The 24026-nt window shown below is 42.5% G+C and overlaps 1 protein-coding gene across 2 annotated transcripts in view; it reads right to left on the bottom strand.

Annotated features, from left to right (window-relative positions):
- Nucleotides 1–4321: 4321 nt before the first annotated feature.
- The window catches only part of LOC103813045 (uncharacterized), a 28499-nt gene continuing 8794 nt past the window's right edge, over nucleotides 4322–24026 (bottom strand). For both annotated transcript variants that reach the window (XM_009086255.4, XM_030233762.2), the window contains 7 exons: nucleotides 23151–23259; nucleotides 22771–22937; nucleotides 20927–21028; nucleotides 18637–20416; nucleotides 15631–15753; nucleotides 13811–13991; nucleotides 4322–11071 (listed from right to left, as the gene is read on the bottom strand). In XM_009086255.4, coding sequence (XP_009084503.4) covers nucleotides 10830–11071; nucleotides 13811–13991; nucleotides 15631–15753; nucleotides 18637–20416; nucleotides 20927–21028; nucleotides 22771–22937; nucleotides 23151–23259 — 2704 coding nt within the window. In that variant the 3' untranslated portion in view covers nucleotides 4322–10829. The remainder of the gene's footprint in view (nucleotides 11072–13810; nucleotides 13992–15630; nucleotides 15754–18636; nucleotides 20417–20926; nucleotides 21029–22770; nucleotides 22938–23150; nucleotides 23260–24026) is intronic.

The raw sequence follows: 24026 nt of genomic DNA, 5'->3' as shown, positions 1-24026 counted from the left end.
CGACCAGTGGCAGTGACTGCTTTACCCCAAAATAAAGATTTCACGGCCACATTGTTATTGGGTGAGTTCTGCTTTCCAGGAATTCCAGACTGAGTGCACATCCTGTTTGTGACTCACCTTGGAAAAGCCAACAGAGTTGTTTAAGCTCTAAATTCTTCCAGCACCCCTGAGGGATCAATTCCAGTACAATCCAATCAATCCCAGTACAATCCCAGTACCAGCAGTGCCTCCATGAAAAGCTCAGTCTGTCAGAGATGTGACATGCTCAGCAAAGGGGCTACAAAGACTTGATACACACAGGAAAATTTGGATAAAAAGCTGACAACCAGGTTGTTTTTATTAATAAAACTATTTAAAATATTTTAATTGCATGAAAATTACCTTGAATTCATTTTTATATTAATAAAACTAACTTCAATATTTTACTTGCAAGAAAATGACCTTGAATTATTTTTTACATTATTTGAACTTCATATAAATATTTTGTTGTTTGGGTTGTTTTTTTTCCATCACCTTCTGGAAGGCAGACAAAGATCCCTCAGGAAAGAGAGAAGGAGCAAGCACCAAGGTTTTATTCAAGAGTGCTCTCCTCAAAGGGCCCCATTCTTTTAATTATGGATATTTATATAATTATACAACCATTGGCTGTAGTCAGTGTCACTCACAGATCTTTAGTGTGATTACCTCCCAACAGGATGCACACCCACACTTGAAAAATACAAAGTGCCTGCACAAGGGATTTATCATCCTAGAAAGGCAATTTCCACATCACAGCAGGATTCAGCCCTTAAATGTTCCTCAGCTGGAACATAAATCAAGCATTTACAAGATGATTAAGCACCCAGGAAAGCTTTCACTCACACACATTTACACCCCAGAAGAGCTTTGCTCCACAACTGCTGCCAGAAGTTGTCTGGAAAATCTAACTTGGACACTCTGGCTGAATTTTGAAGTGATTCTGATAAAAGCAAAATGTAACTTGGCTTGTGATAAATGATGCCTCTGCTGAACAGAGGGAAAAGAGTTCTCTCAGCTCAGCAGTGGCCTCAGCTGAGCTGCACCCACCCTGGGACAGAAAGAGCTGCACAAACAGGAGAACCACCTCACAAACTTCACTGCCAAGGGCTGAGAGGGGAACTCGGGACAGGGACCTGTTCTGGGAGAAAAGGGAATGGTTTCAGATAGGAAGGGAGCAGGTTGAGATGGGATACTGGGAAGGAATTCTTTACTCAGAGGGTGGTGATGCCCTGGCACAGGGTGCCCAGAGCAGCTGTGGCTGCCCCTGGATCCCTGAGAGTGTCCCAGGCCAGGCTGGACAGGGCTTGGAGCAACCTGGGACGGTGGGAAGGTGTCCCTGCCATGGCAGGGGTGGAACTGGGTGATTTTTCATGTCCCTTCCAACCCAAACCATTCTTAGATTCCATGATCTGCAAGAAGAATGGAGTAACTTACTCTGGGAAGGTCTGTGAAGGCTGAACAAACACCCAGGAGTGAATTCCAGACACACCTCCATCCCTGTTCCTTCCTGGTGACACCAGCACAGTCATTTGAGCACCCTGATAAAAAACCTTGACATGAGCCAGATTTTATTTCCCCCATTTATAGCTGGGATTTCTTCTCTTCAATGCCTCTCAAAGAGCTGTTTGTTTTCCTTGACATGGAATTTTAATGGAATTACCTGTAGCCCTTGCAGTGCCAGGGGTCTACCAGGATAACAAATCCATCTTTTCCAGTAAAATCTCCTTCACAACTGGTCAGACATCTGTTGAAAACAGATTTATGGATTCCAGAATGAAGAAAGCAACACCCCACCAATTCAGCCAATCCTCTAAACCCACTCATTTCTGTTTGAATTTCTGACACACCATCACCTATCTTATTTTGATTACAGTCCCTCCTGTTCTGGGGGAAATCCCCAAGCTCCCGGGGTCACACTGGTACAATTATATTGATTAAACTCCAGCAGACCTTGAGTTCTTCTCTATTTGTTTCAAGAATGGACAAACCACCCTGAGACCCACAAAGAACAAAAGGAATTCTGTCATTGGGAAGTTCCCATACCTTCTTGGTGACTTCTCATGGGCAGCTCCTCACAGCACAGCCAACCAACTCCAACTCTCTTCTCGACCAGCTAACCCCCTCTTTTATAGCATCAACCTCATTGGACACAGCTGTGGCCTGTTAAGGGCAGGCCTGTTCCTAATCTTTGGTAATTAGCACAGCTGCAGCTCCTCAGGGGTGAGATTGCCTTCTGCACCATCTTTATTTCCTTTCATTCTATCCCCACACTCTCACTCAGCAGGTTCTGTAGCACAGCAAGAAGAGAGATCAGGAACAGCTCCTGGGAGGGGGATGTTGGATTAAACCCTTTTCTGACCCAGAGCTGGGGCAACTGAGAAGTGTTTTAAAAATTTTTATTCCATTTTCAGTCTGATGTGAAGGGTGAGACAATACAGATGTTATCACTCACACCATCACAATCAGGAGCTAATTACTGTCTAATTACAATACACTGTAAGTGTCTCTTGGCCTATCAGCTTTATCCACACCATGCTGAAAATGCCTTAAAGCCCCCATCTAAAATTACCCCTCGTGGGTCCCACTCCAATGCCTCTTCCCTGTTCTGTTTCTCCAAAGGATCCAGCCTTATTTGCAAGGCCACCCTTTGAAGTTGTTCCTGGCTCCATTTCTCTCTCAGCAATGTCTGTCCATCCCATGGCATTTCCCAGTCAGCATTTCTCACCTCAAGGTTTGCACACAGATGCACACACTGTGTGAGCCTTCTGCCAGGCTGGGAGAATTCCCTACAAATCCATTTCCCACAGGAGGAAGCTGTGGGTTTTCAGCAGGGGAGGAGCTGAAGAACTGGGAATGCACCAGAGCCTGAGCTCACCAGAGGACACTGCACCTTCTAATTATTGATGAGATTATTGATGATCCCAGGCTGGACAAGGCTGGGAGCAGCCTGGGACAGTGGGAGGTGTCCCTGCCATGGCAGGGGTGGAACAAGTTGAGCTTTAAGGTCCCTCCCAACCCAAACCAGTCTGAGATTTAACCAAGTGACTTCTCACAGCTCTGAAATCCACCTACATTTCCCAAACCAACGTTTGTCAGCAGAGTTAAAGATCTGTGTTACCATAAATTCTCTCTGTAAGTCAGAATGCCCCCACAGCTCCTTCAGTCATGACCTACCCAAGGCACAAAGATCTGGGAATTCTGTGCCACAAGCAACAGCAGAAACTTTTTTTTTTCCCATTTATCTAAATTCCCTGCTTTTCCAACCCAACCCTCTTAAATTAAATATTTATCTAAGCAACCTGATTCATCAGCTCCAAATCAAAGGTCTCCTCAGTAAGTGGAGGGAGCTGGTACTGTGGAAACACAGATTTTATTTTTTATCTGGCACTACTATTCAAACCAGAGCAGCACTACTGAATTTCACAGCTTTACAAAGCCCAGCCTATCACAAAAACGTGCATTTAAAACACTTTTGGGTAATATTATTTAAAAATCAATGTAAACCACTGGATGTTATCAGACTGATTTGGGAAGGACCCATTTCCCTGTGCCTGCTTTGCAAAGTATCTCCACTGGCAAGCTGCCAGCACAGCCCCACTAAAATAGCTGCATTTATTCCATCACAGGTGTTTTGGAACAAGTATCAAAGCAACCAAGAAAAAGAGGAGGCTTCTTGGCAGGGTCTCCAAAATTCATTTATCAAACACGTGTCCAATCAGCAGCAACAGCAGAAACCTGCTCAGAAGGGATCATTTGGGATATTTGAGGTGCACAGCTCAGCTGGAGATGGAAACACCTCAAAATTACATCTTTAGATTATCCAAAGCACCATTTTATAACTTCTAGAACAAGTTTTATAACTTCTTCACCAAAGAAAAAAAAAATCACACCAATAATTTTTTTCTGCCCATCACCAGAAAAGAAAAAATGCTTTTAAATTTTTAAACTCTAAAGCAAGGAACTTTTCCCAGTCAAGGTTTAGAACATCACACTCAACTGCACAGGACAAACCAGCCAAATTCTGTTGTTACCTGTGCAATTCTTGGCTTTTGCTTCAGGTCTCTGCCAACAAAACCAGATCTGGGACTTTTGTCAATTTATTTTGAGAAAAATGTTAAATTCATCCCAATTCCCCCATAACATCCTCACTGAACTCTTCTCTGAATTCTCAACTACCTGATGCAAATCTGAATTTTCTGGGTGATCCAAGAGATCCCTCAGCCCCAAGTTCAACAACTGCCCAAACTTCCACAGAATGAAGGCAATTAATTCTTCCAGAATTAAGGCAATAAAACCAGTCACAAAAAACACAAAGGGTTTTAATTTCTGTCACAGAACAGGTCAATTCAAGGTAGAATTACCAAACTGAAATTCAGCATGAGAAACAGTGTGAGTGGATCTAAACAAGCTGTCACCATTTATTAGGGACATCCACACAATACAGGTGATTGTTTAAATAAAAGGAATCCAACCACATACATAGAAAATACCAAAAATTACACTGGCCATGACTTATTACAGAATTCTCCTGTTTCTGAAGACTCACACACGTGACACAAACCCCATCAGTTCAGTACAGGTGGACATAGCAAGGCATCCTGGTGGTCCACAATAAAAAAATAAATAAAAGAAAAGGAAAAGCAGAAGAAATTCCCAAGTTAAGGTGCACAACACCCTGTGGCATCAGAGCACATCTGTGAAGGGGAATTTTAAGGATGTTACACAAGAGGTAGAAGTAAGATTTTTGCAGCGTTCAAACATCCACAGTTGTTTTACAGAAACACTTAAATAAGCCTAAATTGATTAATGATTAAAATCTTGCATAATCAACAAGTTTTTTCAGCTAAGTTATAATTTCACATATTTCTGTTGGGCCCAACCAAAATCTCCTTCAGTAATATTTCACTAGCAGTGTAAAATGGGGCATTTTAAGGAAATGAGTTTGACCAACACACAGGCAAGTGATACACTTCAAACAGTAATATTAAAATAGAGACACTGTTCATCTTTGTGTATCTGTCATAAAAAATAAAAGGAAACTTATTTTTCCCATCTATATATTGGAAACAGCCTAATTCTGTGAAAAAACCTATGCTCATTAAGTAACTATTGTGCATAAACAAGTTGTGTTTTGGTCAGCAAAAAACAAAGCAATCTTTGTCTGGCAATGATTTTTATTCTGATTTACTCTCTCTCTAACCAGTGCTTTTTTAAAATACACTATATGCAAGTATTTTCCTTTTTAAAGCTCATTTGGCAACAAGCAAAGAGGATTTATGACTCTAGTTCCTCAATTTGTTTAGAAGTTGCTCCTAACCCAATTATTTTCCATCTCTAACAGCACAGACAAGTACATTAAACACATTATTTTGCACCTTTAATTACAGTATTGCTAATGAAGTAAAATAAGGACCTTCCATTCTGTAGCACTGATAAATTTGCTTGGCAAAGTTATAATTTTATTTTAGAAAATTACAAAGCAGTTCTCTACCAAAAAAATAATTGATATCTCAAGTGCTACAAACCAAAAAAAAAAAAAAAAAAAAACCCCAAAACCCAAAAAGTGCTGGTGACTGCCATGGATAAACTGCACAGGGAATAATAAATCAAGTCTCTGCATGGTTAAGGCTCAATTTCCCTCGAAGCAGAACAGGAGAAAACAAGGTGCAAAAATTGCCAGAAAACCCCCAGTTCTTGCAGCAGGTACATTCCTCAGCTTTGAGAGAAATCAAAATTATCCAGGCCAATTCCAAGAATCCTTCTAAAAGAGGCTGGGAGCTCATCCCTCCAGAGTTTCTTGAAAGAAGTTCAAGGTGAGTCACTGAGTTTGTGTTTAATGAGCTCCTGAAGTCAAGGCAAAGCAACAAACCCAAATCAAGACAGAAATCTCTTAAAAGCTGGGGCTTCAATGGAAGCAGGGCCACACTCAGCTCTTCAGCAGCCCAATTATTCAAAAATAATAATTCAAATATATATTCCACAGTCAACTGCCCTCATATTGACTGATGGGAAGTGCTCCCTGCTCCTGCTCAATCTACAAACACTAAATAATCAATAACTCAAAGTTTTTCCACTTCAACGACTCCATTAGGAAAAATAAATGAATAAATCTGTAGCAGACTGTGGCCATAAAGAATTCAACATTTAGTTTTGCAGCTAAGAGCACATACTCTGCCACAGAAATAAAGAACAAAATCCCCAAACCCCACTGCTTTGGGCTGTGCCACCTCGCAGCATTTGTGAAAATTGAAACTCTTAAAGAAGGGGACAAAAAATAAAAAAGAAAAATATTCCAATGCCCAGCTTCCAGAGCAGGCAAAAATAAAACTTTTAAAAAATAAACATATAGGCTTAAGGTCTGTTTGTTGCATAATTTTTACAGTATTTCAACAAAACCAAAATCCAACTTCCTGCAGAATCAGAGCTAAGACTTAATGGTGACTCAGTAAAGATCTCACAGAGCCAAGGTGGATTCTGCCCCTGGGGGAAGAACAGACATGAACCACAACCAAACCCATCCTGTGCTCACTTCTCCTCGCTCTGTGTCACCTCCCAAGTCTGGGAAATAAATGGATAAACTGCACAGGGAATAATAAATCAATTAAATCCTGCCAGCAGCCAGGAGAGGAGCTGATCCTGATCCCAGAGGGACAACCTCGTGTCCTGGGCTGGGCCAGCTGTCCCCAAGCCCTGTCCTGGCCCCTTTGGCAGGAAGGTTGGCCACCAGGGCAGGGCAGGAAGAAACCAACTCTGCCCAAATCTGCACCCTGCCAGCATCCAGAGGGGAAAAGAATCTTGATTCAAGCCAAGATTCCTGGTCCCTCAAGCCCTCCCTGAACATGGAAGGGAAAAGAAGAGAATTCTCCACTGGAATTTGGGCTCCTTCCTTCTTGAAGCTCCCTTTTCCTCCTTTTTATCCCAAAAAAAAGGGCTGCAGGTCAAAGACACTGCCAGGAAGTTGAGCTATGGAAAAGTGCAAAAACCTGGACTCTTCTCAGCAAAAAGAAATCCCTCAGCAAACCTCTCACTCACCAAATCCCCACCTTCAAACATTGATTTCCTTCAAAAGAAATAACCATAAGAGACTTAGCATGAACTGGAGCAGCAGTTCTCAAATTTCAAACCACTCTCAAATTTCACATACCCAGGGACAGACAAAAATGTTGGTCCTGGTGGCAAATTCCAGCAGCAAAGAAAAATATTCAGTTTAAAAAGGATAAAAATGCAATAGCAGCAGTTTGGGGATTAAAGTCACCCACTCCTGAAAAGGCCACAGCAGGACAAGCAGCATGAACTCAAATAACCTCCCTGCATGCTGCTCTCATGGAAATAATAAATAATTCCCAATTTCTGAGTTTTGGTTTATATAAATAGCATCAGAGCAACTTCACTGCCAGAGGGACCCTGTGGGTACAGAAAAACAGAGGTACAAAACCTATAAGCAGAAAAAAAAAAAAAAAAGAGTTAAAAAATAAAGTAAAAAATAAATAATTAAGAGTTCTTCCCTGCTGCTGGCCTCCCTTCTGAGAATTAATAAGGGTGAATCACCAAACCCCTTCAGTTATTTACACAGAATGCAGAAATAATTGTAATTCTGAAGTCTATGCTGTACTGGACAATCAATTTGGGATTTTAAAGCATTACAGGTTCACTAGCAGCTATCAAAAAGCACCCTGGTAATAATCCTGATTTAAAAAGGGACAGCTGGGTGTTTTTATTTCAAGAGGAGCAGTCCAGTGTCCCTGCCACCAGGACTGGCTACAGCTCTGCCACCTTCTTCAGCTCACCCCCAAAATTTTAAAGTATTTCAAAACAGGCCAAAAACCCCAAATAATTAAATCTCATGAAAGGTGATTGCAGGGGTGGAGGTAGAAAAAAGGGGAATAAACTGAATTTTACCTGATAGCTTCTCAAAATGAGGAGGGAAAGGGGCAATTTTTTTTTCTCTCTCTAAAAATCAAAACCAACTCCTAACCAAAACCACCTCTTTGGCTTAAATGTGACCACAATCCTCAATTCTGCTTTCCCTGAAGTCAATAAAATGTGAATACAATTACTCCCCTAAACCCACAAGCATTCTACTTGTGCTTATTCACACCAAAAACTCAGTGCAAGACTTGCAGGATTTGTACCTTGCAGCAAAATTAAACACCAGGCAGCAAAAATGATGTTCTGACTGACAGAGCCACTGCAACTCCAGGTGTTATTTCACAAAATAAAGTGGTTTTTTTCCCCCTTAAAATTCAAAAGGTTTTGTAATAAAACAACAGAAGTGGAGCATTCTGAAATTAGGAACTGAAGACACAAATTCCTTCTAGGTCTGCTGCTGTCCATGGCCAAGTCCTTCAAAGAAAAGAGCACTAAAAAAAATATTAAAACTTATTTTTTTAAATAAAACCTTATTTCTGTTTGAAGAGCTGGAGTTTTTGTGAAGGAAAGTGAGCGAGGCCAAGTGAAAGAGGAGCATTTGTAGGGCATGAGCAGGAGCAGCTGACCCAGCACATGATCCAGGGGGACATTCCAGAGCCCAGAGCTCCCTTAGGAACCCAGCCTGGAGCAGCTCCTGAGTGCAATTAACATAATTAACAACACCAGCTAATTGCAGTCACGTGTAACCCTTTAAAAACGCATTTTTTAAACAGAAATTGGAACCAGAAGTGACCACACAGCTTTTTAACGCTCTGGAAAAATGAGATTGTTAAAGGCACATTAACTATCAGTTAATTAAGATCATTAATTAACAGGTGAGTAGTACAATAAGAACCAATCACACCCTAAACATTCACCACGACAAAACAACCCTGGCTGTGTCAACAGAAAAAAACCCCAAGACCCAGACTCTGAAATTCTGATTTCCTATCAGCACAGCAATGGTAAATTAATTTTAATTTGGGTAATTAAGCCCCCAAATCACCCAGGAACTGAAATCCTGCAAACTCCACTTTTAAGCTGTGGAGTACAATCAGCTTCACAAATGCAGATTGAACCTTCTTAAATTAGTTTGTGCAACTAAATTCCACGTACACAGTGAGAAAACACTAAAATAACTCTGGTACCTGTTTTTTAGGCTAGGGCTTGAAATAATCTTTTAAGTGGAATTCACTTCTTTTAGGGGAAAATGCATAATTTTGCTATACTAATTATCAGATTTCTATCTACTTTTGCTTTTAAACTTCACCCAGTGGATTACAGTGAGGCCTGGGTGAATTATAGCTACAAATTTCCACGCCTCAATAGAGTTAAGGATGGCACTACTGAGACAAAATCTGCTCTAGAAACATCCACAGATCCAGAACCACACAACTGCATTTGGAACAATTTTGCAAGTACAAATATCTACATGAACAGCTCTATAATTACCCACAAAAATGTCAAATTTGACACTGAACACCACATGACATAAAAATCTTCATTTTTGTCCTTCAAGTGTTGCTTATATCCCCAACTTAATTCACTTTTAACTCAAGAACTGCTCTCCAAATCTGTTCATTAATCTCCTGACACTCAAGAACCTTAATTATTAGTACATGTTAGGAGATTGTGGAACAGTGAGACAGTTGTTAAAGCATTAAAATATTCCTAAATGCCATAAGATCACCGCTTGAATTAATTATTCTTTACTAGTTTTCACCCTGAACAACCACACTCTGATTGTCTAAGCCACACAAGGGAGACTAATGAACAGCAATTAAATATATTAAACCTTCCACACCAATAAAAATAATCAGTGAAAGAGCTTTGGTAACCTAGTACATAATTAGCTTTGTGTAAATATTTTGCAAACATCCCTTTCCCAAAAAAGACCCTATATACCACGTGTATATTTATATAATAATGTACAGAGTTCCTGAGTAAATCATTAAATCTCATAATTCTGAAGATTTGGCAAAATATTTAACTTCATATTACTAAAATAGATTTTTAAAAGAAACATTCAATGAAGGCATTAAAATAAATATGGAATGTGTCTGAAAAAATTTATAGTACCATGAACACATATTAGTAACAAATAATATTTTTTTATATATAAGTGCATACTGTGTTATAGTGTTACTGGTTTTAACCCCACTGAGGAACCAATAAATCTGATTTCTAATCCTGAGCAAGTTTACTAACACCTGCTAATGTGCACTTCCATGCAGTTCACACTGCAAAGCTACAAAAATCCACTTTTTTAATGGAAAAACCAGAGTGGACAATTCTATGGGAAAGCTCAGCTCACACTGGTTTTGCTGGAAACTGGACTGGCAGCACAAAACTCTCTGAAAACCAGCACTGAACACTGATTATTCCTGTCAAACAGAGAGACCCTGTCCCAAAAAACACCACCACAGCAGCATGGATTGCTCCTGACACAGTGATGGGGTGCAAGCTACTCAGTGATCACTTTGGCTCTGGAAAGAACTACACATGGTGCAAAAAATGAAAATAAAAGAAACCCTGAATGACTACTGAGTACCTTTAAATACCCTAAATTAAGTTCTACCAGACTCTGGTTGTTCAGGTCCTGGCTGGGCTCAGAGCCTTGGGTAAGCACAGGAGGAGAGCTCAGCTCTTGTTCAGCTCCTCTGAACATGACAATTCTCAGCAGCAGACACCTGCAATGTTAAACTGCATCAACACTCCCACAAGCTGTGTCTCTCCACACCACAATCACAGTACCACAACTGCAGCACTGACCAGGCACCTTAATTAACCCCTTTTTTTTAATTAACCCCTTCCTGACATCCAATGAAATCCACCTCTGGCGCTGCTGGGCAGGACCTGAGCCCTTCCCTCCCCATCCTCAGCTTTCCGTTTATTATCGCCGATTATTCCAAAATCTTCCTGGCTTCCTCAGCTTTTTCACTTCCTCTGCTTTCCTGCTCCAGGCTGCTTTTTTCCTGGCTGCTTGTGCTTGAAGAACGAAGCTCTTGCAGGAGTTGTTGTTGGTTTTCAGGTCCAGCAGGAGGGGATTTGGGCAGAGTCAGCTGCAGCGCGCACCAGAGCGCGGTGCGAGCCCTGCGCGTGGCTCCGGCCAGGGCTCGCAGGGCAGCTGCCAGGGCCAGCACACCTGCAACAACAGGGAAAACACATCAGGGGACAAGCCTGGAAATGTTATTGCCAGGTTTTGATTTCTATGATGAGGTCTCTGGTGTTGAGATGACCCTGAGGTGTTAGAAAGTCTCTTTTTCCCAGCCCCAAGATTGAAGAAGACTCGACGGAATTCCTTGGCTCTCATTCTCAAGGCTGTTTATTTTCTGTTATCTATAACATTCTTTTCTCTGACCTGCTGAGATCTGTCCATGGCACACTGACCACCTTCAGGGCAGAGTTATCTTTTATACTAAAAACTATGTGAACATTATTTACAATAACTACCACCTGTGTTAGACAGTCTGTCTCTAAACCAATCCAGAAGTGTCACCATCACAGCAGAAGATGGAGGACAAGAAGAAGGAGGAAGACAGAACACACCCAGATTGCTCCATCTTGCCTCTTGAACCCCCATTCTAAAAAACCCCAAAATTCTACTTTTTCACCTTGTGATAAATTCACTGTCATTCTACTCAAACCCTTGTGGCTTGTAACTCCTCACACAAAGTTGGGAATTGTTTCCATGGGCTAAAATCCAAGGCACAGGTGTCTTTGACTCTATGCCAAGGTCTCTGAGCCCCCTGCCAGGGTCTCAAGTCACCCAGGGCAGTCAGAAGAACGTCCTGGGTTCTGACGTTTCTGCCTCTTTTGAGGTGGGGATTGAAGGCACTTGAGACAATAGTTCACATTTAGACTTAGGTGGGTTTTTTGTTATCTATGTTACAGTCTCACAAACCCTGAGTTCTGCAGCCTTTCATTAAAAAGGAACAAAATGGCAAACTAGCTCTTGTTACAAGGTCTTTTAAGGGTAAACTATCCAGTTAAGAAATGACACCTGAATTATTTTCACTTTTAATCCAAAAACTAATCACTCAAAGTCCGAAATATGGACTTTTCTGTCCAATTACACAAAACCACCCAAACCCATGGAGAAGAACCTGAAGAAGAAGGACCAGCCCCGATCCCAAAACCTCCATCTTGCTTTATATCCATCACTGTATTCTAAACCCTCAAACTCTGAGTTTCCCACCCTGTGATATCACACACTTCTATCCCAACTCCACACCCACGGTCCCAGTTCTGTCATTCCATTCTGGAAGTTTCTCCAGGGCCTCAGGTCAATGTAGTGCTCTCTTGGGGGTCAGCGTCTGGCAGCACAGAAAGTCTAAAACTCCCAGCATCCAGAAGTCCAACAAATTATTAATTTTTTTTAATTGTATAAATGTGTTCAACTCACAGCCCAGAGCAAACCGTGCTCAAGGAGCAGCTGTGCTGCACCGGTAACTACAGCTGCAACATCTCACGTGAACTGACTGTGCAAAAAGGGTCCAAAATGCTGCAAAAGGGCCCAAAATGCTGGTGGATACTGGGCAAACTGGTCTGCTGAGGCTGCAGGCTGTTTTTTGATTTTGCAGGAAGGAGGGAACACTGATTTTTGGATGGACGAGTAAAAGCACAAATACCTGCTCAAACACAGAAATGAAATCGTAAAGCAGCTCCAAAGGGGATTTGTTTGCAACTGCAAATCCTGCAAGGCCAGGGATTGCAAACCTGCCCATTTCCAGCCAAAACTGCTGATACTGCAACCTTTCAGACAGAAATGCTGGTGAAATCTGGGACTAAGTGGACCAAGCAGCTCCTACACTTCTCTGGGAATTCAGGAGGGGAGGGGGGTCTCAAAAAACCTGTGACTCAACAGGAGGGACCAGGACCTGCTGATGCCATAACTCCTTGTAAGAGATGACAGAGCTCTTATTTACAGTGTTGGCAATATTTAGATGCTGAATTGGCATTAAATCTAATCATAATAATCCACTTAACCACTGTGTCCTACTTCTCCTGCCTGGCCAAGAATCTTCCTTCTACTACTCCTGACTCACACTTGGAATTAAAGTCACACGAAAGTTTAAAAGCCAGTTTGCATAGAGGACTATTGTTTTAAGGGCATGACATTTTACATTCCTTTTACATTTTCATTTTTGACACCTGAATTAAAAAAGCAATTCAGTTGGCAAAAATTATGTCAATTCATGTCTTCTCTCTTCAGCTTATCACAAGAGCAGCTATTCTGCAGCCAAAGGAACCTCATTGTCCACTTCATTTCAGCAGGAAGAAGTGAATTCCTCTTTTGTTCTGAGACCCAGGTATTTTCTGAAGATAAAATCGTCTTTAACCCCAAACCACAAATTGCCACATTTACTGCTGCTACAGGTTATTCTGGCTTTCCTTCAACAGAATTTGGGAAATGTGGAATGTCATTCCTGGTGGGTTTGTGATTTAGGGAAGGTTGACAATTGTTCTGCACAACACTGGCAATTTTTTAATTATTTTATAAGCTGAAGAGAAAAGAAAGTTTAGCCAAACCAGGAAATAATTCCACCAGCTTAAAAACGAGAACATTTTTGCTTTTAGGACAACCACTTATGGCTGTATAACGTCACTGAGGAGTTTTTACAGTTGTCTTCTAGTCAAGAGGAAAAAAAATAGCAATTTGTTAAAAATAGGAGCAAGAAAACAAAACAAAAAAAACAAACAAAAAAAACAGTAGAACTCAAAGTAATTTAAAGTCTTCGAAAGTAACAAGAGTGTATTTGCAAACTTCCTTGCTGAAGTGACAAGAATTGCTGGGTATTGCAAACTTAAAAATGTAAGTGGAACAAGCTCACAAGTAAACCCCTGAGAAAGCTCTGAGGGCTGCAGGAATGATCAGCATTACCTTTCTCGTTGCTGTAGCGTGGTCCCCTGTGACTCTGGGGGTTTGCAGCATTCCCAATCTCATCCTTCCGACGTGCCTGGGCCACCTGAATGGCTTCCAGGTGCAGCTCCAAGGTCCTGGAGATGTTCCTGTGCAGGGGAGCACCACAAAGCCTCTCCATTCTTCCTATCAGTGCGAGCACCTGGCAGAAAACTCAAGCTATTGTTTCACGTCCTTGTTTGCTGTACTATTGCAACTTTTCCACTTTCAGACTTTACAGCTGCTCTAAGTTCTCTGCTCTTTCTGCTCCTGAGTCCTGCTTTCAAAGAGTTCTGAAAGTCTTATCTTTACTATTACCCACAATCCCCCCTCTCCCAAATTTGGTAAATGCCCTCACAAAGATCAAACAGCAACAGCACATCCCTTCATTATACAGAAACCTCTCAGCATGTAAAAGATAGATGCACTGTCCCAGTGGGGAGCAAAACTAGAAGCAGACCTTTATTAGAGACCATGTCAAAACCCACCATCCTAAAGCTATCACAGAAAACTAATAACCCTATGGAAATTAATCAGTAAACTTTATCAAAGAAAAACATAAGTACCCTTGAAAATTTAATAAACAGCAATTGTAAAAAAATCACATCACACCCACAAACAGTCCTGTATTCATCATCCACAAAAAGACTTCTAACTCCTAGAGATTACATCATAACCTAAAGAAAAATCAATAAAGCAATCAAAAACATGACACCCCTCCAACCAAGACTTCCCTCTCTATCAATAACTCCAATAAGCTAACCTCTAGTTGGCTTCAATTTAAAAGACTGTCTTCATAGTTTAAAAGGCAACTACTTTCATCAATTTAAAAGACTATCTTCATAGTTTAAAAGGCAAATACTTTCATTAATTTAAAAGGCTATTCTCAGCATACCATTCCATCCAAAAAGCCACCCCAAAGTTCACCTTTTCAATTCACAGAATTCACAGAACCACTGGGCTGGAAGAGACCTTAAAGACCACAGAGCCCAACCCAAGCCCCAACACCTCAACTAAACCCTGGCGCTGAGCTCCACCGATCAATTCCGATTATGAGAGAACCCAACCACCAGTTCCAACTATCAGCCAAAGAACCACCACAAAACCACCAAACTCCCTGAGGCTGATGAGTAAAAAAATCCCAATTTGTTGATGAATAAACAAACAAACTGAGAGGTGCAGGGGTGCAGCCCCCTCAGGCATACCCGGGCGTGCTGGCGGGCCTGGTCGGTGAGCAGACGATCCATATAGGATGGAACCCAACCACCAGTTCCAGCTATTGGCCAAAGAACCACCACAAAACCACCAAACCCCCTGAGGTTGATGAGTAAACAAATCCCAATTTGTTGATGAATAAACAGACAAATTGAGAAGTGCAGGAGTGTAGCCCCCTCAGGCGTACCCGGGCGTGCTGTCGGGCCTGGTCGGCGAGCAGGCGATCCACGCGGGATGGAACCCAACCACCAGTTCCAACTATTAGCCAAAGAGAACCACCACAAAACCACCAAACCCCCTGAGGCTGATGAGCAAACAAATCCCAATTTGTTGATGAATAAACAAACAAACTGAGAGGTGCAGGGGTGCAGCCCCCTCAGGCGTACCCGGGCGTGCTGGCGGGCCTGGTCGGTGAGCAGACGATCCATATAGGATGGAACCCAACCACCAGTTCCAGCTATTGGCCAAAGAACCACCACAAAACCACCAAACCCCCTGAGGCTGATGAGTAAACAAACAAATCCCAATTTGTTGATGAATAAACAGACAAACTGAGAGGTGCAGGAGTTCAGCCCCCGCAGGCGTACCCGGGCGCGCTGGCAGGCCTGGTCGGCGAGCAGGCGATCCACGCGGGATGGATTCACAGGGAGCCGTGGCACAGGGCTGGGGCTTGGCTGCCCTGGGAAGTGTCTTGCAAGGTCAGCCTCAGCCTGAAAGGGAAATAATTTGTCAGTGTGATGGTTTGAAATTAGTGCAATGCGCTCAATCCGGTTTTGGCGCTGTTTGGAATTTTCAAGCGGATTAGGAGTGAGGGCCCTTCTGAGGGCATTGAGAGAAAAATATTCCCAAATATCACAGGATCCCAGAGTGGTCTGGGTTCAAAGGGACCTTAAAGCTCATTTTATTCCAGCCTGTGCCATGAGCACCTTCCACTATCCCAGGGTACTCCAAACCCTGTCCAATCTGGCCTCGGGCACTCCCAGGGATCCAGAGCTTCTCTGGGCACCCTGTGCCAGGGCCTGCCCACCCTCACAGGGAATAATTCCTTCCTTCTTCCCTGAGAAAGAAACTGAACCACCACTGGTTTAATCCCAAACTCCCTGGACATAGATTTGCAACAGAATGATTAGGTTGTGAAAGGACCTCCAACTTCCACTACCCCAGGGTGTTCCAAGTCCTGTCAAGCCTGGCCTTGGACGTTTCCAGGGATCCAGAGACAGCCACAGCTTCTCTGGGAATCTGTGCCAGGCCTCAGAGCCCTGACAGAGAATAATTCCTTCCTTGTTCCCTGAGGGAAAAGCTAAACCACTGCTGGTTTAATCCCGAACTCCCTGGACATGGATTTGGGTTGGGAAAGGACCTGCTTGTTACAAGCCCTATCCAGCCTGGCCTTGGACACTTCCAGGGATCCAGGGGAAGCCACAGCTTCTCTGGGCACCCTGTGTCAGGGCCTGCCCACCCTTACAGCACAAATTTCTTCCCAAATCTAATCTAACCCTGCCCTCTTTTGGTCTGAAGTCATTCCCCTTGACCTACCACTACATGACCTTGTCTGAAGTCCCTCTCCAGCTTCCTTAGGGAATATTTCTCTAATTCAGCTCTCCCTGGAGTTCAACGCCTCTCACTGGTTCTCTCAAATGTCACATATTATGATTATTTAAAAAAAAAAAAAAAAAACACTGGATGATAGCAGCAGCATAAATCACACCTCAAGTGCATCAGGATAAAATCACATTTAACATAAGCTGATACCAGCTCTTTAAGCCAGCAGATATTTTTCTTTAACAGAGAAAATCTTTAACACAACAGCCAAACTTCCACTAAAAAAGAGTGGCTTAGCCAGGGTCTAACACAGACAGTGACTAAACATCACCAAACCTATTTTTGGGTAGGAAGTTCTGACACTGGAGTAAAAAAGACACAGCAACAGTAGATTCCTTATCTCATTCCTTCTCCAGGGTACCATGGATGGAAGAGAGAGGGTTCAGGTGCTGCACTGCAGTTCAAGGCAAGGCTAAGTCCATACTGTGCATATTTGTACTGAAAGTATGTGGTGAAGTCCTTCTCTTTTCACTTTACTTATTATTATTTACTTATTATTATATTATTATAATTTAATTATTAGTATTATTTAGGCCCTTCCCTGATCTGACATGGATGACAAGAGCTGGCTCCACCTGTGTTCATCACCTGAGGAGCCTGAAAGGCATCCAGAAAAAAAATATGGATGGAGAAAAGGTCATGGATTCATATAATGACACCAGGTAATTAAGAATTACAGTTAATAAGCAATTAACTAAACTACATGTACATTTAACATTGCAGACAATTCCTAACTTGTGGAAATGCTTTAAATGTGAGATCCCTGAAAAGTGGGGTTTATGAAAGGAGCCAGGTAAGCTGAGACCCCAAAGCAGCTGCAAGGAACAGGTTTCAGAGAGCTGGAAGGGTTGAGTGACTAGACAAGGTAGAGAGAATTGAATCCCAGGAGGAGTTTCTCTCTCCTTGCAGACATCCCCTCCTGAGGAATGTGGTTTGGCTGCAGGAATGGGAGCCAGGCTGTGGCTTGGAGGACTGAGTTTCTGTTCTGTAACCATGAAACACCCTGCGAAACCCAGAGCAGCTCACTGGGATAAAACTGGAACACTTGGAATGGACCAGAGCAGGGGGTCAATTAAGCCCCTTTGATTAACGAGTATGAGGATCAACAACCCTCCTTTCATGATGAAATAAAAAGCAGGAGACAAAAACTATGAGTTGGTCTTTGCAAAGGACTTAATTGTCCCAAATCCTGCCTGAGAACATGAAACCAACACTGGAGCAAGGATCATCCCTTGCTCACTTCCAGAGCATTCCTGGAAGGCCAGACAGGCACAGAGGAGTCTTGTTTAAAAGAATCCATGAGAGAACAACACAGGCACCTCCATTCACAATTCCAGAAGTCCATTAGCAAGGCCCCACAGCTGATGATGGAAAGAAAAAGGGGTTTTCCAGGTCAAGTCTGCTCAGACTTTATCCAGTGACCAGGAGGCTTCTCACACGTGGGAGCAGCACCCAGTGCATTATTAGAACCAGGGATTATGGACAATGTATTTTCTGAGACCTGGCAGGGAATTCAGGGATTTGACCCTCTTGGGAAAGTTCTTCCTGCTTCTTTGGAGCACAGAGTTTTCATTCCCAAGTGCAATACCCTCATTATCAGTGAGATCCTTCCCCTGCCAACAGTTCTGGGCGTGAGTCTGAAGCAGGAAAGTGACCATAATGAGAAGAGCATAAACTGAAATTCCCTTTGAGAACAAGAAAATATTGTAGGTTTTCTCTAGAGACACACAGAGGGTGCCCAGATTAGTTATTTCCTTTTCTTTCTTACTACAGCCTGAAATTTACTACAACAAGGAAAAAAAAAAAAACAGAAGAGAAAGCTGTGACTGTATCATGGACAGTAAAAACAAAACTAAAAAAGAAACAAAACCCCAACACAACCAAAAAGAAAAAAAAGACCAAAAAACCCCAACAAAGAAGAAACACCATAAAACTTTCTCTCTTAAAACCAGCCAAGTCTTTATCAGGAATCATCAGCAGCTGTGTTTTACCTTCTTCCTCTCCTTCTCCAAAGCTCTCCACTGCTCGTAACACTCCTCCAGGCGGACGTGGAGCTCGTTAGTGGGGCCGCTGTGGCTCCTGGGAGGTCTGAACTTGTTAAATGGGGCTGGGAAGGCAAAGCAGGGGACAGGGATTTCCCCAGGGAACAGCTCACCCATGAAGGGACTCAAGGGGTTGAAGTCGTCGCAGTGAAAAAGATCGACGAGGTCCGAGAATGGGAACGGTGGCGGAGGGAAATTGAAAGTGTTTGCTGATGGAAACAGTTGGTGATTAAATGGAGGGAAGCTGGGATTTTGTTTAAAATCAGACATGAATGGGAAGGAAGGAAGCAGAGAAGGATTGATTACATCTGACAAGCTGCCACCGCTCTGCTCGTGCTTCTTCGGATACGCGTTGAAGGGCTGGCGGTTTGGGGCTGTAGATCCCAAATGAGGGATCCAATTCCTTCTACCTCTTCTGTCATCTTTACTGCCACTTTCCTGGCTCTGCCCCTTTGGGAACCTGTGGTATTTCTCAGCAGAGTCTTCACCTGCAGCCTTCTGCTGCACGAGGCAGTCAGGTGGAAATTGAACGGGGAATTTGCGGCGCCGCCCGTCCTTGTTCACCCTGGCATCCTCCTGGGACCTCCCAATGGGTCTCAACTGCTTCTGGCTCTCTGAGATGAAATGAGGAACCCCCAAGTGACTGGAAACTCCATTTGATGTCTGTAACGTCCCATCTTTCCTGGGAGGAAGGGTGGGAAGGAGCTGGGAGTAGAAGGAGGGCTGTGTGAAAGGCTGGTGGGTGGGAGAGCCCCCAGACATGGTGGAAACCCCTGATGAGGACTGGGGGCTCGTTGCCATTTGTTTTCCATGTGGAATTTCAGATGCAGCAGCTGCCAGACTCTTCACATCCAGCCATGCACACCCCTGGTATGAGGAGTAATTCCCATTTTGCACAGAGTTTTTCACAGATAAATCACATTCAGCTGCTTGAGGAGAGCTTTCCTTAGGGCCCATATTCACTTTACACTCATTATTATTATTATTATTAAAAGCATCCCCCAAAATAAAGCCACAATGGCCATTTTGCACATGGCTTTCCTGGGGTTTTCTGCCTGTTCCTCCAGAAAATATATTTTCCTTAGGGGGTGGATTGAAAAAATGGAGGGATGGATGGACAGGTGACTGCAGCTTGTGAGCAGCTGGGAAGTTCTCATATCTCCTAGAGAACAGGTGGCTGTCCTGGGGTATTTTATCCCAAGAGTTATCACCAGGCTGATTGGAAAGATCAGGGGAATACTTAGTTTGTCCATAATTTTTCAGAGCTTTTCCTCTTTTCCAAAACTCCTTCTGGGCACTGGGGCTTTCCTTCATCCTGTTCTGAGGAGAAAAAGGGCTAAAACTGGACCCACATTCTTCATAACCTCCATTGAACCTCCCCTGGTCAGAGGGGCACAAATGCTGGTTCCAGCCCCCACTTGGGAAGGAAACCCCACCCTGGGGAGCTGTGGTGCTGTTCTGCAAGGAGGGATGGTCAGGGTTCCTCAGGGCATTGCTGGGATGAGCACAGGGAGAGAGCCAAGACTCCAGGAGCTGAAGGTCCCCCAAACCTCTGTGCAGCATCTCCACCTCAGGAGGCTCCTGCAGCGGTTCCTGATGGCAGCTGGAGCCCAGCAGGTTGGGAAAATCCTTGGTTTGGAGCCAGTGCTGAGCTGGCAGCCCTGGGAACTCCCCATTGCTGCCCAGATCAGGTGCCCACATAGGGGGGAACAATCTTGACAGAGAATTCCTGGAACAGAGTTAAACCAAATCCCATCAGGATTTAAAACATTTCTTGCTTTAAAACAATTCACACATCATGTGTTACATTATTGACCAGCCATGCACAGCTCTCCTCAAAACAGGAGGAATATTCCCACTGCAGCTGAGCAAGTGTTCTGTGAAATCTCATCACCCACTCTGTTTATTCTCCACATTCAGAAATGCAAACTTTATTTGGATTTATTTAATATCTCAGATTCCACTGGATTCTGTCAACTCCCTACTGCTTAAAATTAATTATAATCTTCTTTTTTTCCCCTCTTCAAATGCTGTAAAGCTGATGGAAAACTTTTAGAAATTTGCATTTTTAACAGTTCAGTATTGATTTTTTTACTGGTAAATGAAGTAAAGACATTTCCACATTTTAAAAGGCTGTCATTACTCAACTCTGAAATAATTAAAAATGTGTATCATATCTGGGTGACAATGGGCATAAAAACCAGCAGAGAAATTTTAAGAACCCTCAGAACAAACTCACCAATCTGTCACTGGCTCTGCCTTGTTTGGCTCCTCTAAAATGCTCGACACCAACCCAAACACATCAGGGCCATTGCCAGAGTAAGAAAGATTTATTGGTGTCCTGAAAAAGAACCACCAAAAAAAAGACCAAAGTAAGTTTTAAATAAGTAAAACTTAAAGTTTTCTCCTAAACAAAACAGACAAAAAGAAGATCAAACCTTTCTTTTAGCAGCATTTTTTAGTTCTGAATTTAATGTATCCTCAGCATCCCTCCACAGGAATCCCTTCCCGCATTTGTGAAGAGCCCAAGTAAAGTAGAATTATTTTCCTTTTTGTTTCACCAGAGACTTTCCAAGCAGCAAAAATTTTCCTCTCTTTCCGAGAAAAAAACCTGTTTCATGGACATTCCTTCAAACCTTGACTGCCTTGTTTAGAGCATAAATAGGATCAATATTCTCAAAGTCTGGAGCACTCTAATTTTCCTACTACCAAATAATTCAAAATCTATTATGTTAATTTTAAAAAAATATATGTAAGTTATATATACTTAACTTGAACCATTTTTTAATCCTCTTTTGGACAGGTCAAAATTTTACTAAATATCTCTGGTAAACACCCAAGGTTTCCAACATTTTTTAAATAAACCCAACTTTTACTTCAGGTGCAAGATCAGATTTTTATGGAGTTGTTTGGAATGACTCCTGACTCTTCCTCCCAAGTTAATTACAAAGCTCTCCTTCCCTCCATCCTCATTATTTTGCTCCAATAAACTTCTCTCTCCCCACCTGGAATCCCTTCAGGGTCCCTAAAGATCTCTGAGATTTCCTGGTCCCACCTTACCCAAACCCCTTTGGCTACCAAATAATTGCTCACTGACTTTGCTGATGAACAGAGACCATAAAATCAGGACAAATTCATATAAAAATCACATTTTAATCTCAGTGAGAATCACTCCCTGCTGCCCTCTCAGACCTCACCAGAGTTTCACCTCTAACTCAGTCCCAGATTCACCCCAGGACTGCTCAGTTTTCTCTCCAAGAAACCTGGATTTAATTCAGGATGCTCAGAAGTGCAAAGACTCTTGAAAATGTTTTGTGAATGCAGAACAGGTATTTGATAAGCAGATCTTTTCTGTGTCTTGGTCAAACAGCAAAGTTTTTTTTTTTTTTGTTTTTTTTTTTAGGGGGACCTCAAGGAATTTTGAGTATCCAGAGGCCCAGAATGGGTGCAGACATGGATTAACTCTAATTCCATAACTTTTTTGTTTTTTAAAGCTACCTTGCAATAATCTAAAGGCTGCTTTAAGAAAATTCTGTATATTTTATATAGCAAATTGTCACTTCTTGCTTAAAATTAACTCTCACAGCTGGCACCAGAGCTGTGTGATCTTTTATTCAAAAATACACATCACTGACACTTCCCACTGAAAACCAGCAAAACAATTGGGGTTTTTTGCAATCCATTATCTTTATAACTGTTTCCTTTCAGCACCTTGTGAGCCAGAGGACTCCACTTTTTCCCCACCTCAGATTTTGTCTTTCTTATTAAGCAAATGATCCAAAAAATGCAGTAAGGATTAGAAATGCTCATTAAAAGGGCATTTTCTCATCAAAAGCTGTTGTGTCAGTCTCTATCACCCAATTCCCTCCAAAAAAAGGCAATATTCTGTCACCACCACTTGGCTCTAGGAGGGAAAAAAGAAAACCCACACTCTTTTTTTTTTCCACAACCTCAGTCTGAACCACCACAGAGCAAAGAAAATCTGCTGAGTTTCCAGAGATGCCTGAAACTCTCCTCAAAAAATATCCAGAATTTGTTCTGTAACACAAAAAGGGACCCAGAGGCCCCGAGGGATGCTGATACCTTGGTTTGGGGCACTCCTGGAAGGCACCTTGGGATCCAAAATCCTCAGCACATCCCAGCCAGTCCCTGCACAGCTGGGAGGGCTCTGGGGGCGTGGGGGGACTGGGGACTGCTCCCAGGAATGGGGAGAACAACTGGGTGTCCATGGTTTGCCTCCTGCTATTCACCTGCATGGAAGAGAGAAAGAAATATTTAATATTTCATGTTCATCCAGTGAGCAGGAAAGGCAGCAAAGCTTTTGTTTCCTGAAATAAATTAATTTTTCTCTGTAACGTAGCCACAACAAAAGGATCAAGTGTAAATCATGTTCCCTCCCTCGCCTTAAATTAACCCAAATCTGTCTTCCAAACATCAAAATGCAAATATCAGAGCTGACTTACTGCACAGTGATAGGAATTCTCCCCAGGTTTCACATTGTAGGTGTTGGTGGGGCACCTCCACACCTCTATGAGACTGGGAATGCACCTGTGCCAGGCAAACACATCCCCTCTGGAAAACAAGAGCCATCATCCCTGTTAGAGCCCAAACCCACCAAATATTCCAGTGAAGAAGGGAGGGGCATCTGGGAACTGCACAGAGCAAAATGTGGGTAAAGAAAAGTAACCCAGTGCTTCTGCAGAAAAGAATATTGCAAATAAATTATTTGTCCTGAGGTTATTTATGCCAAGAAAGACTGGAGCAGATGATATTTGAGGCCTTTTCCAACCTGGAATTCTCTGGATTTAATTTACTAATTAAATCCAAAGAATTAATTTAATCCTTGGCCTACTGAAAGCTGTCCCAGACTCAGCTCTCCCTTCCTGGGGATTTTCAGAAAAAGTTGGACAGAAATATTCTCTGGCCATGTGTGTTCCTACCAAGAGCAGGGTACAACAACCCTGCAGGGAATGTTTTTAAATAAATAAATTATAAGTTTACACTGAGAGTTTACCTCTTGCTAAGCACTGATTTTGCACATCCAAACCAATCCCTATTAAGTAACAGAATTAAAGGCACCAGGACCCCATGGAGGCCACACAAATATCCTGTAAAATTCCACAGAAACACTATGGAACATATGAACAGTCAATATTTACTTAACAGGCCAAATTCCACAAGAATTCAGCAGCAAACCCTCAGCCCCTGGTCCTGTTTGGCTACCAGGGAGCAGCAGAGAGAGAGAAATTCCTGCTCCTTGGCCAGAGAATAAAACACTTGTGCACAGATTAAAAATAGGATCTGTAACAAATGGATTTATGTTTTATTTCCAGAGCCAT

This window comes from Serinus canaria, chromosome 2 (assembly GCF_022539315.1).
Source record: "Serinus canaria isolate serCan28SL12 chromosome 2, serCan2020, whole genome shotgun sequence".
In the NCBI taxonomy this organism is placed as follows: Eukaryota; Metazoa; Chordata; class Aves; order Passeriformes; family Fringillidae; genus Serinus; species Serinus canaria.
The sequence above is the reverse complement of the archived record's forward strand: the minus strand, read 5'-3'. Positions and strand labels throughout refer to the sequence as shown.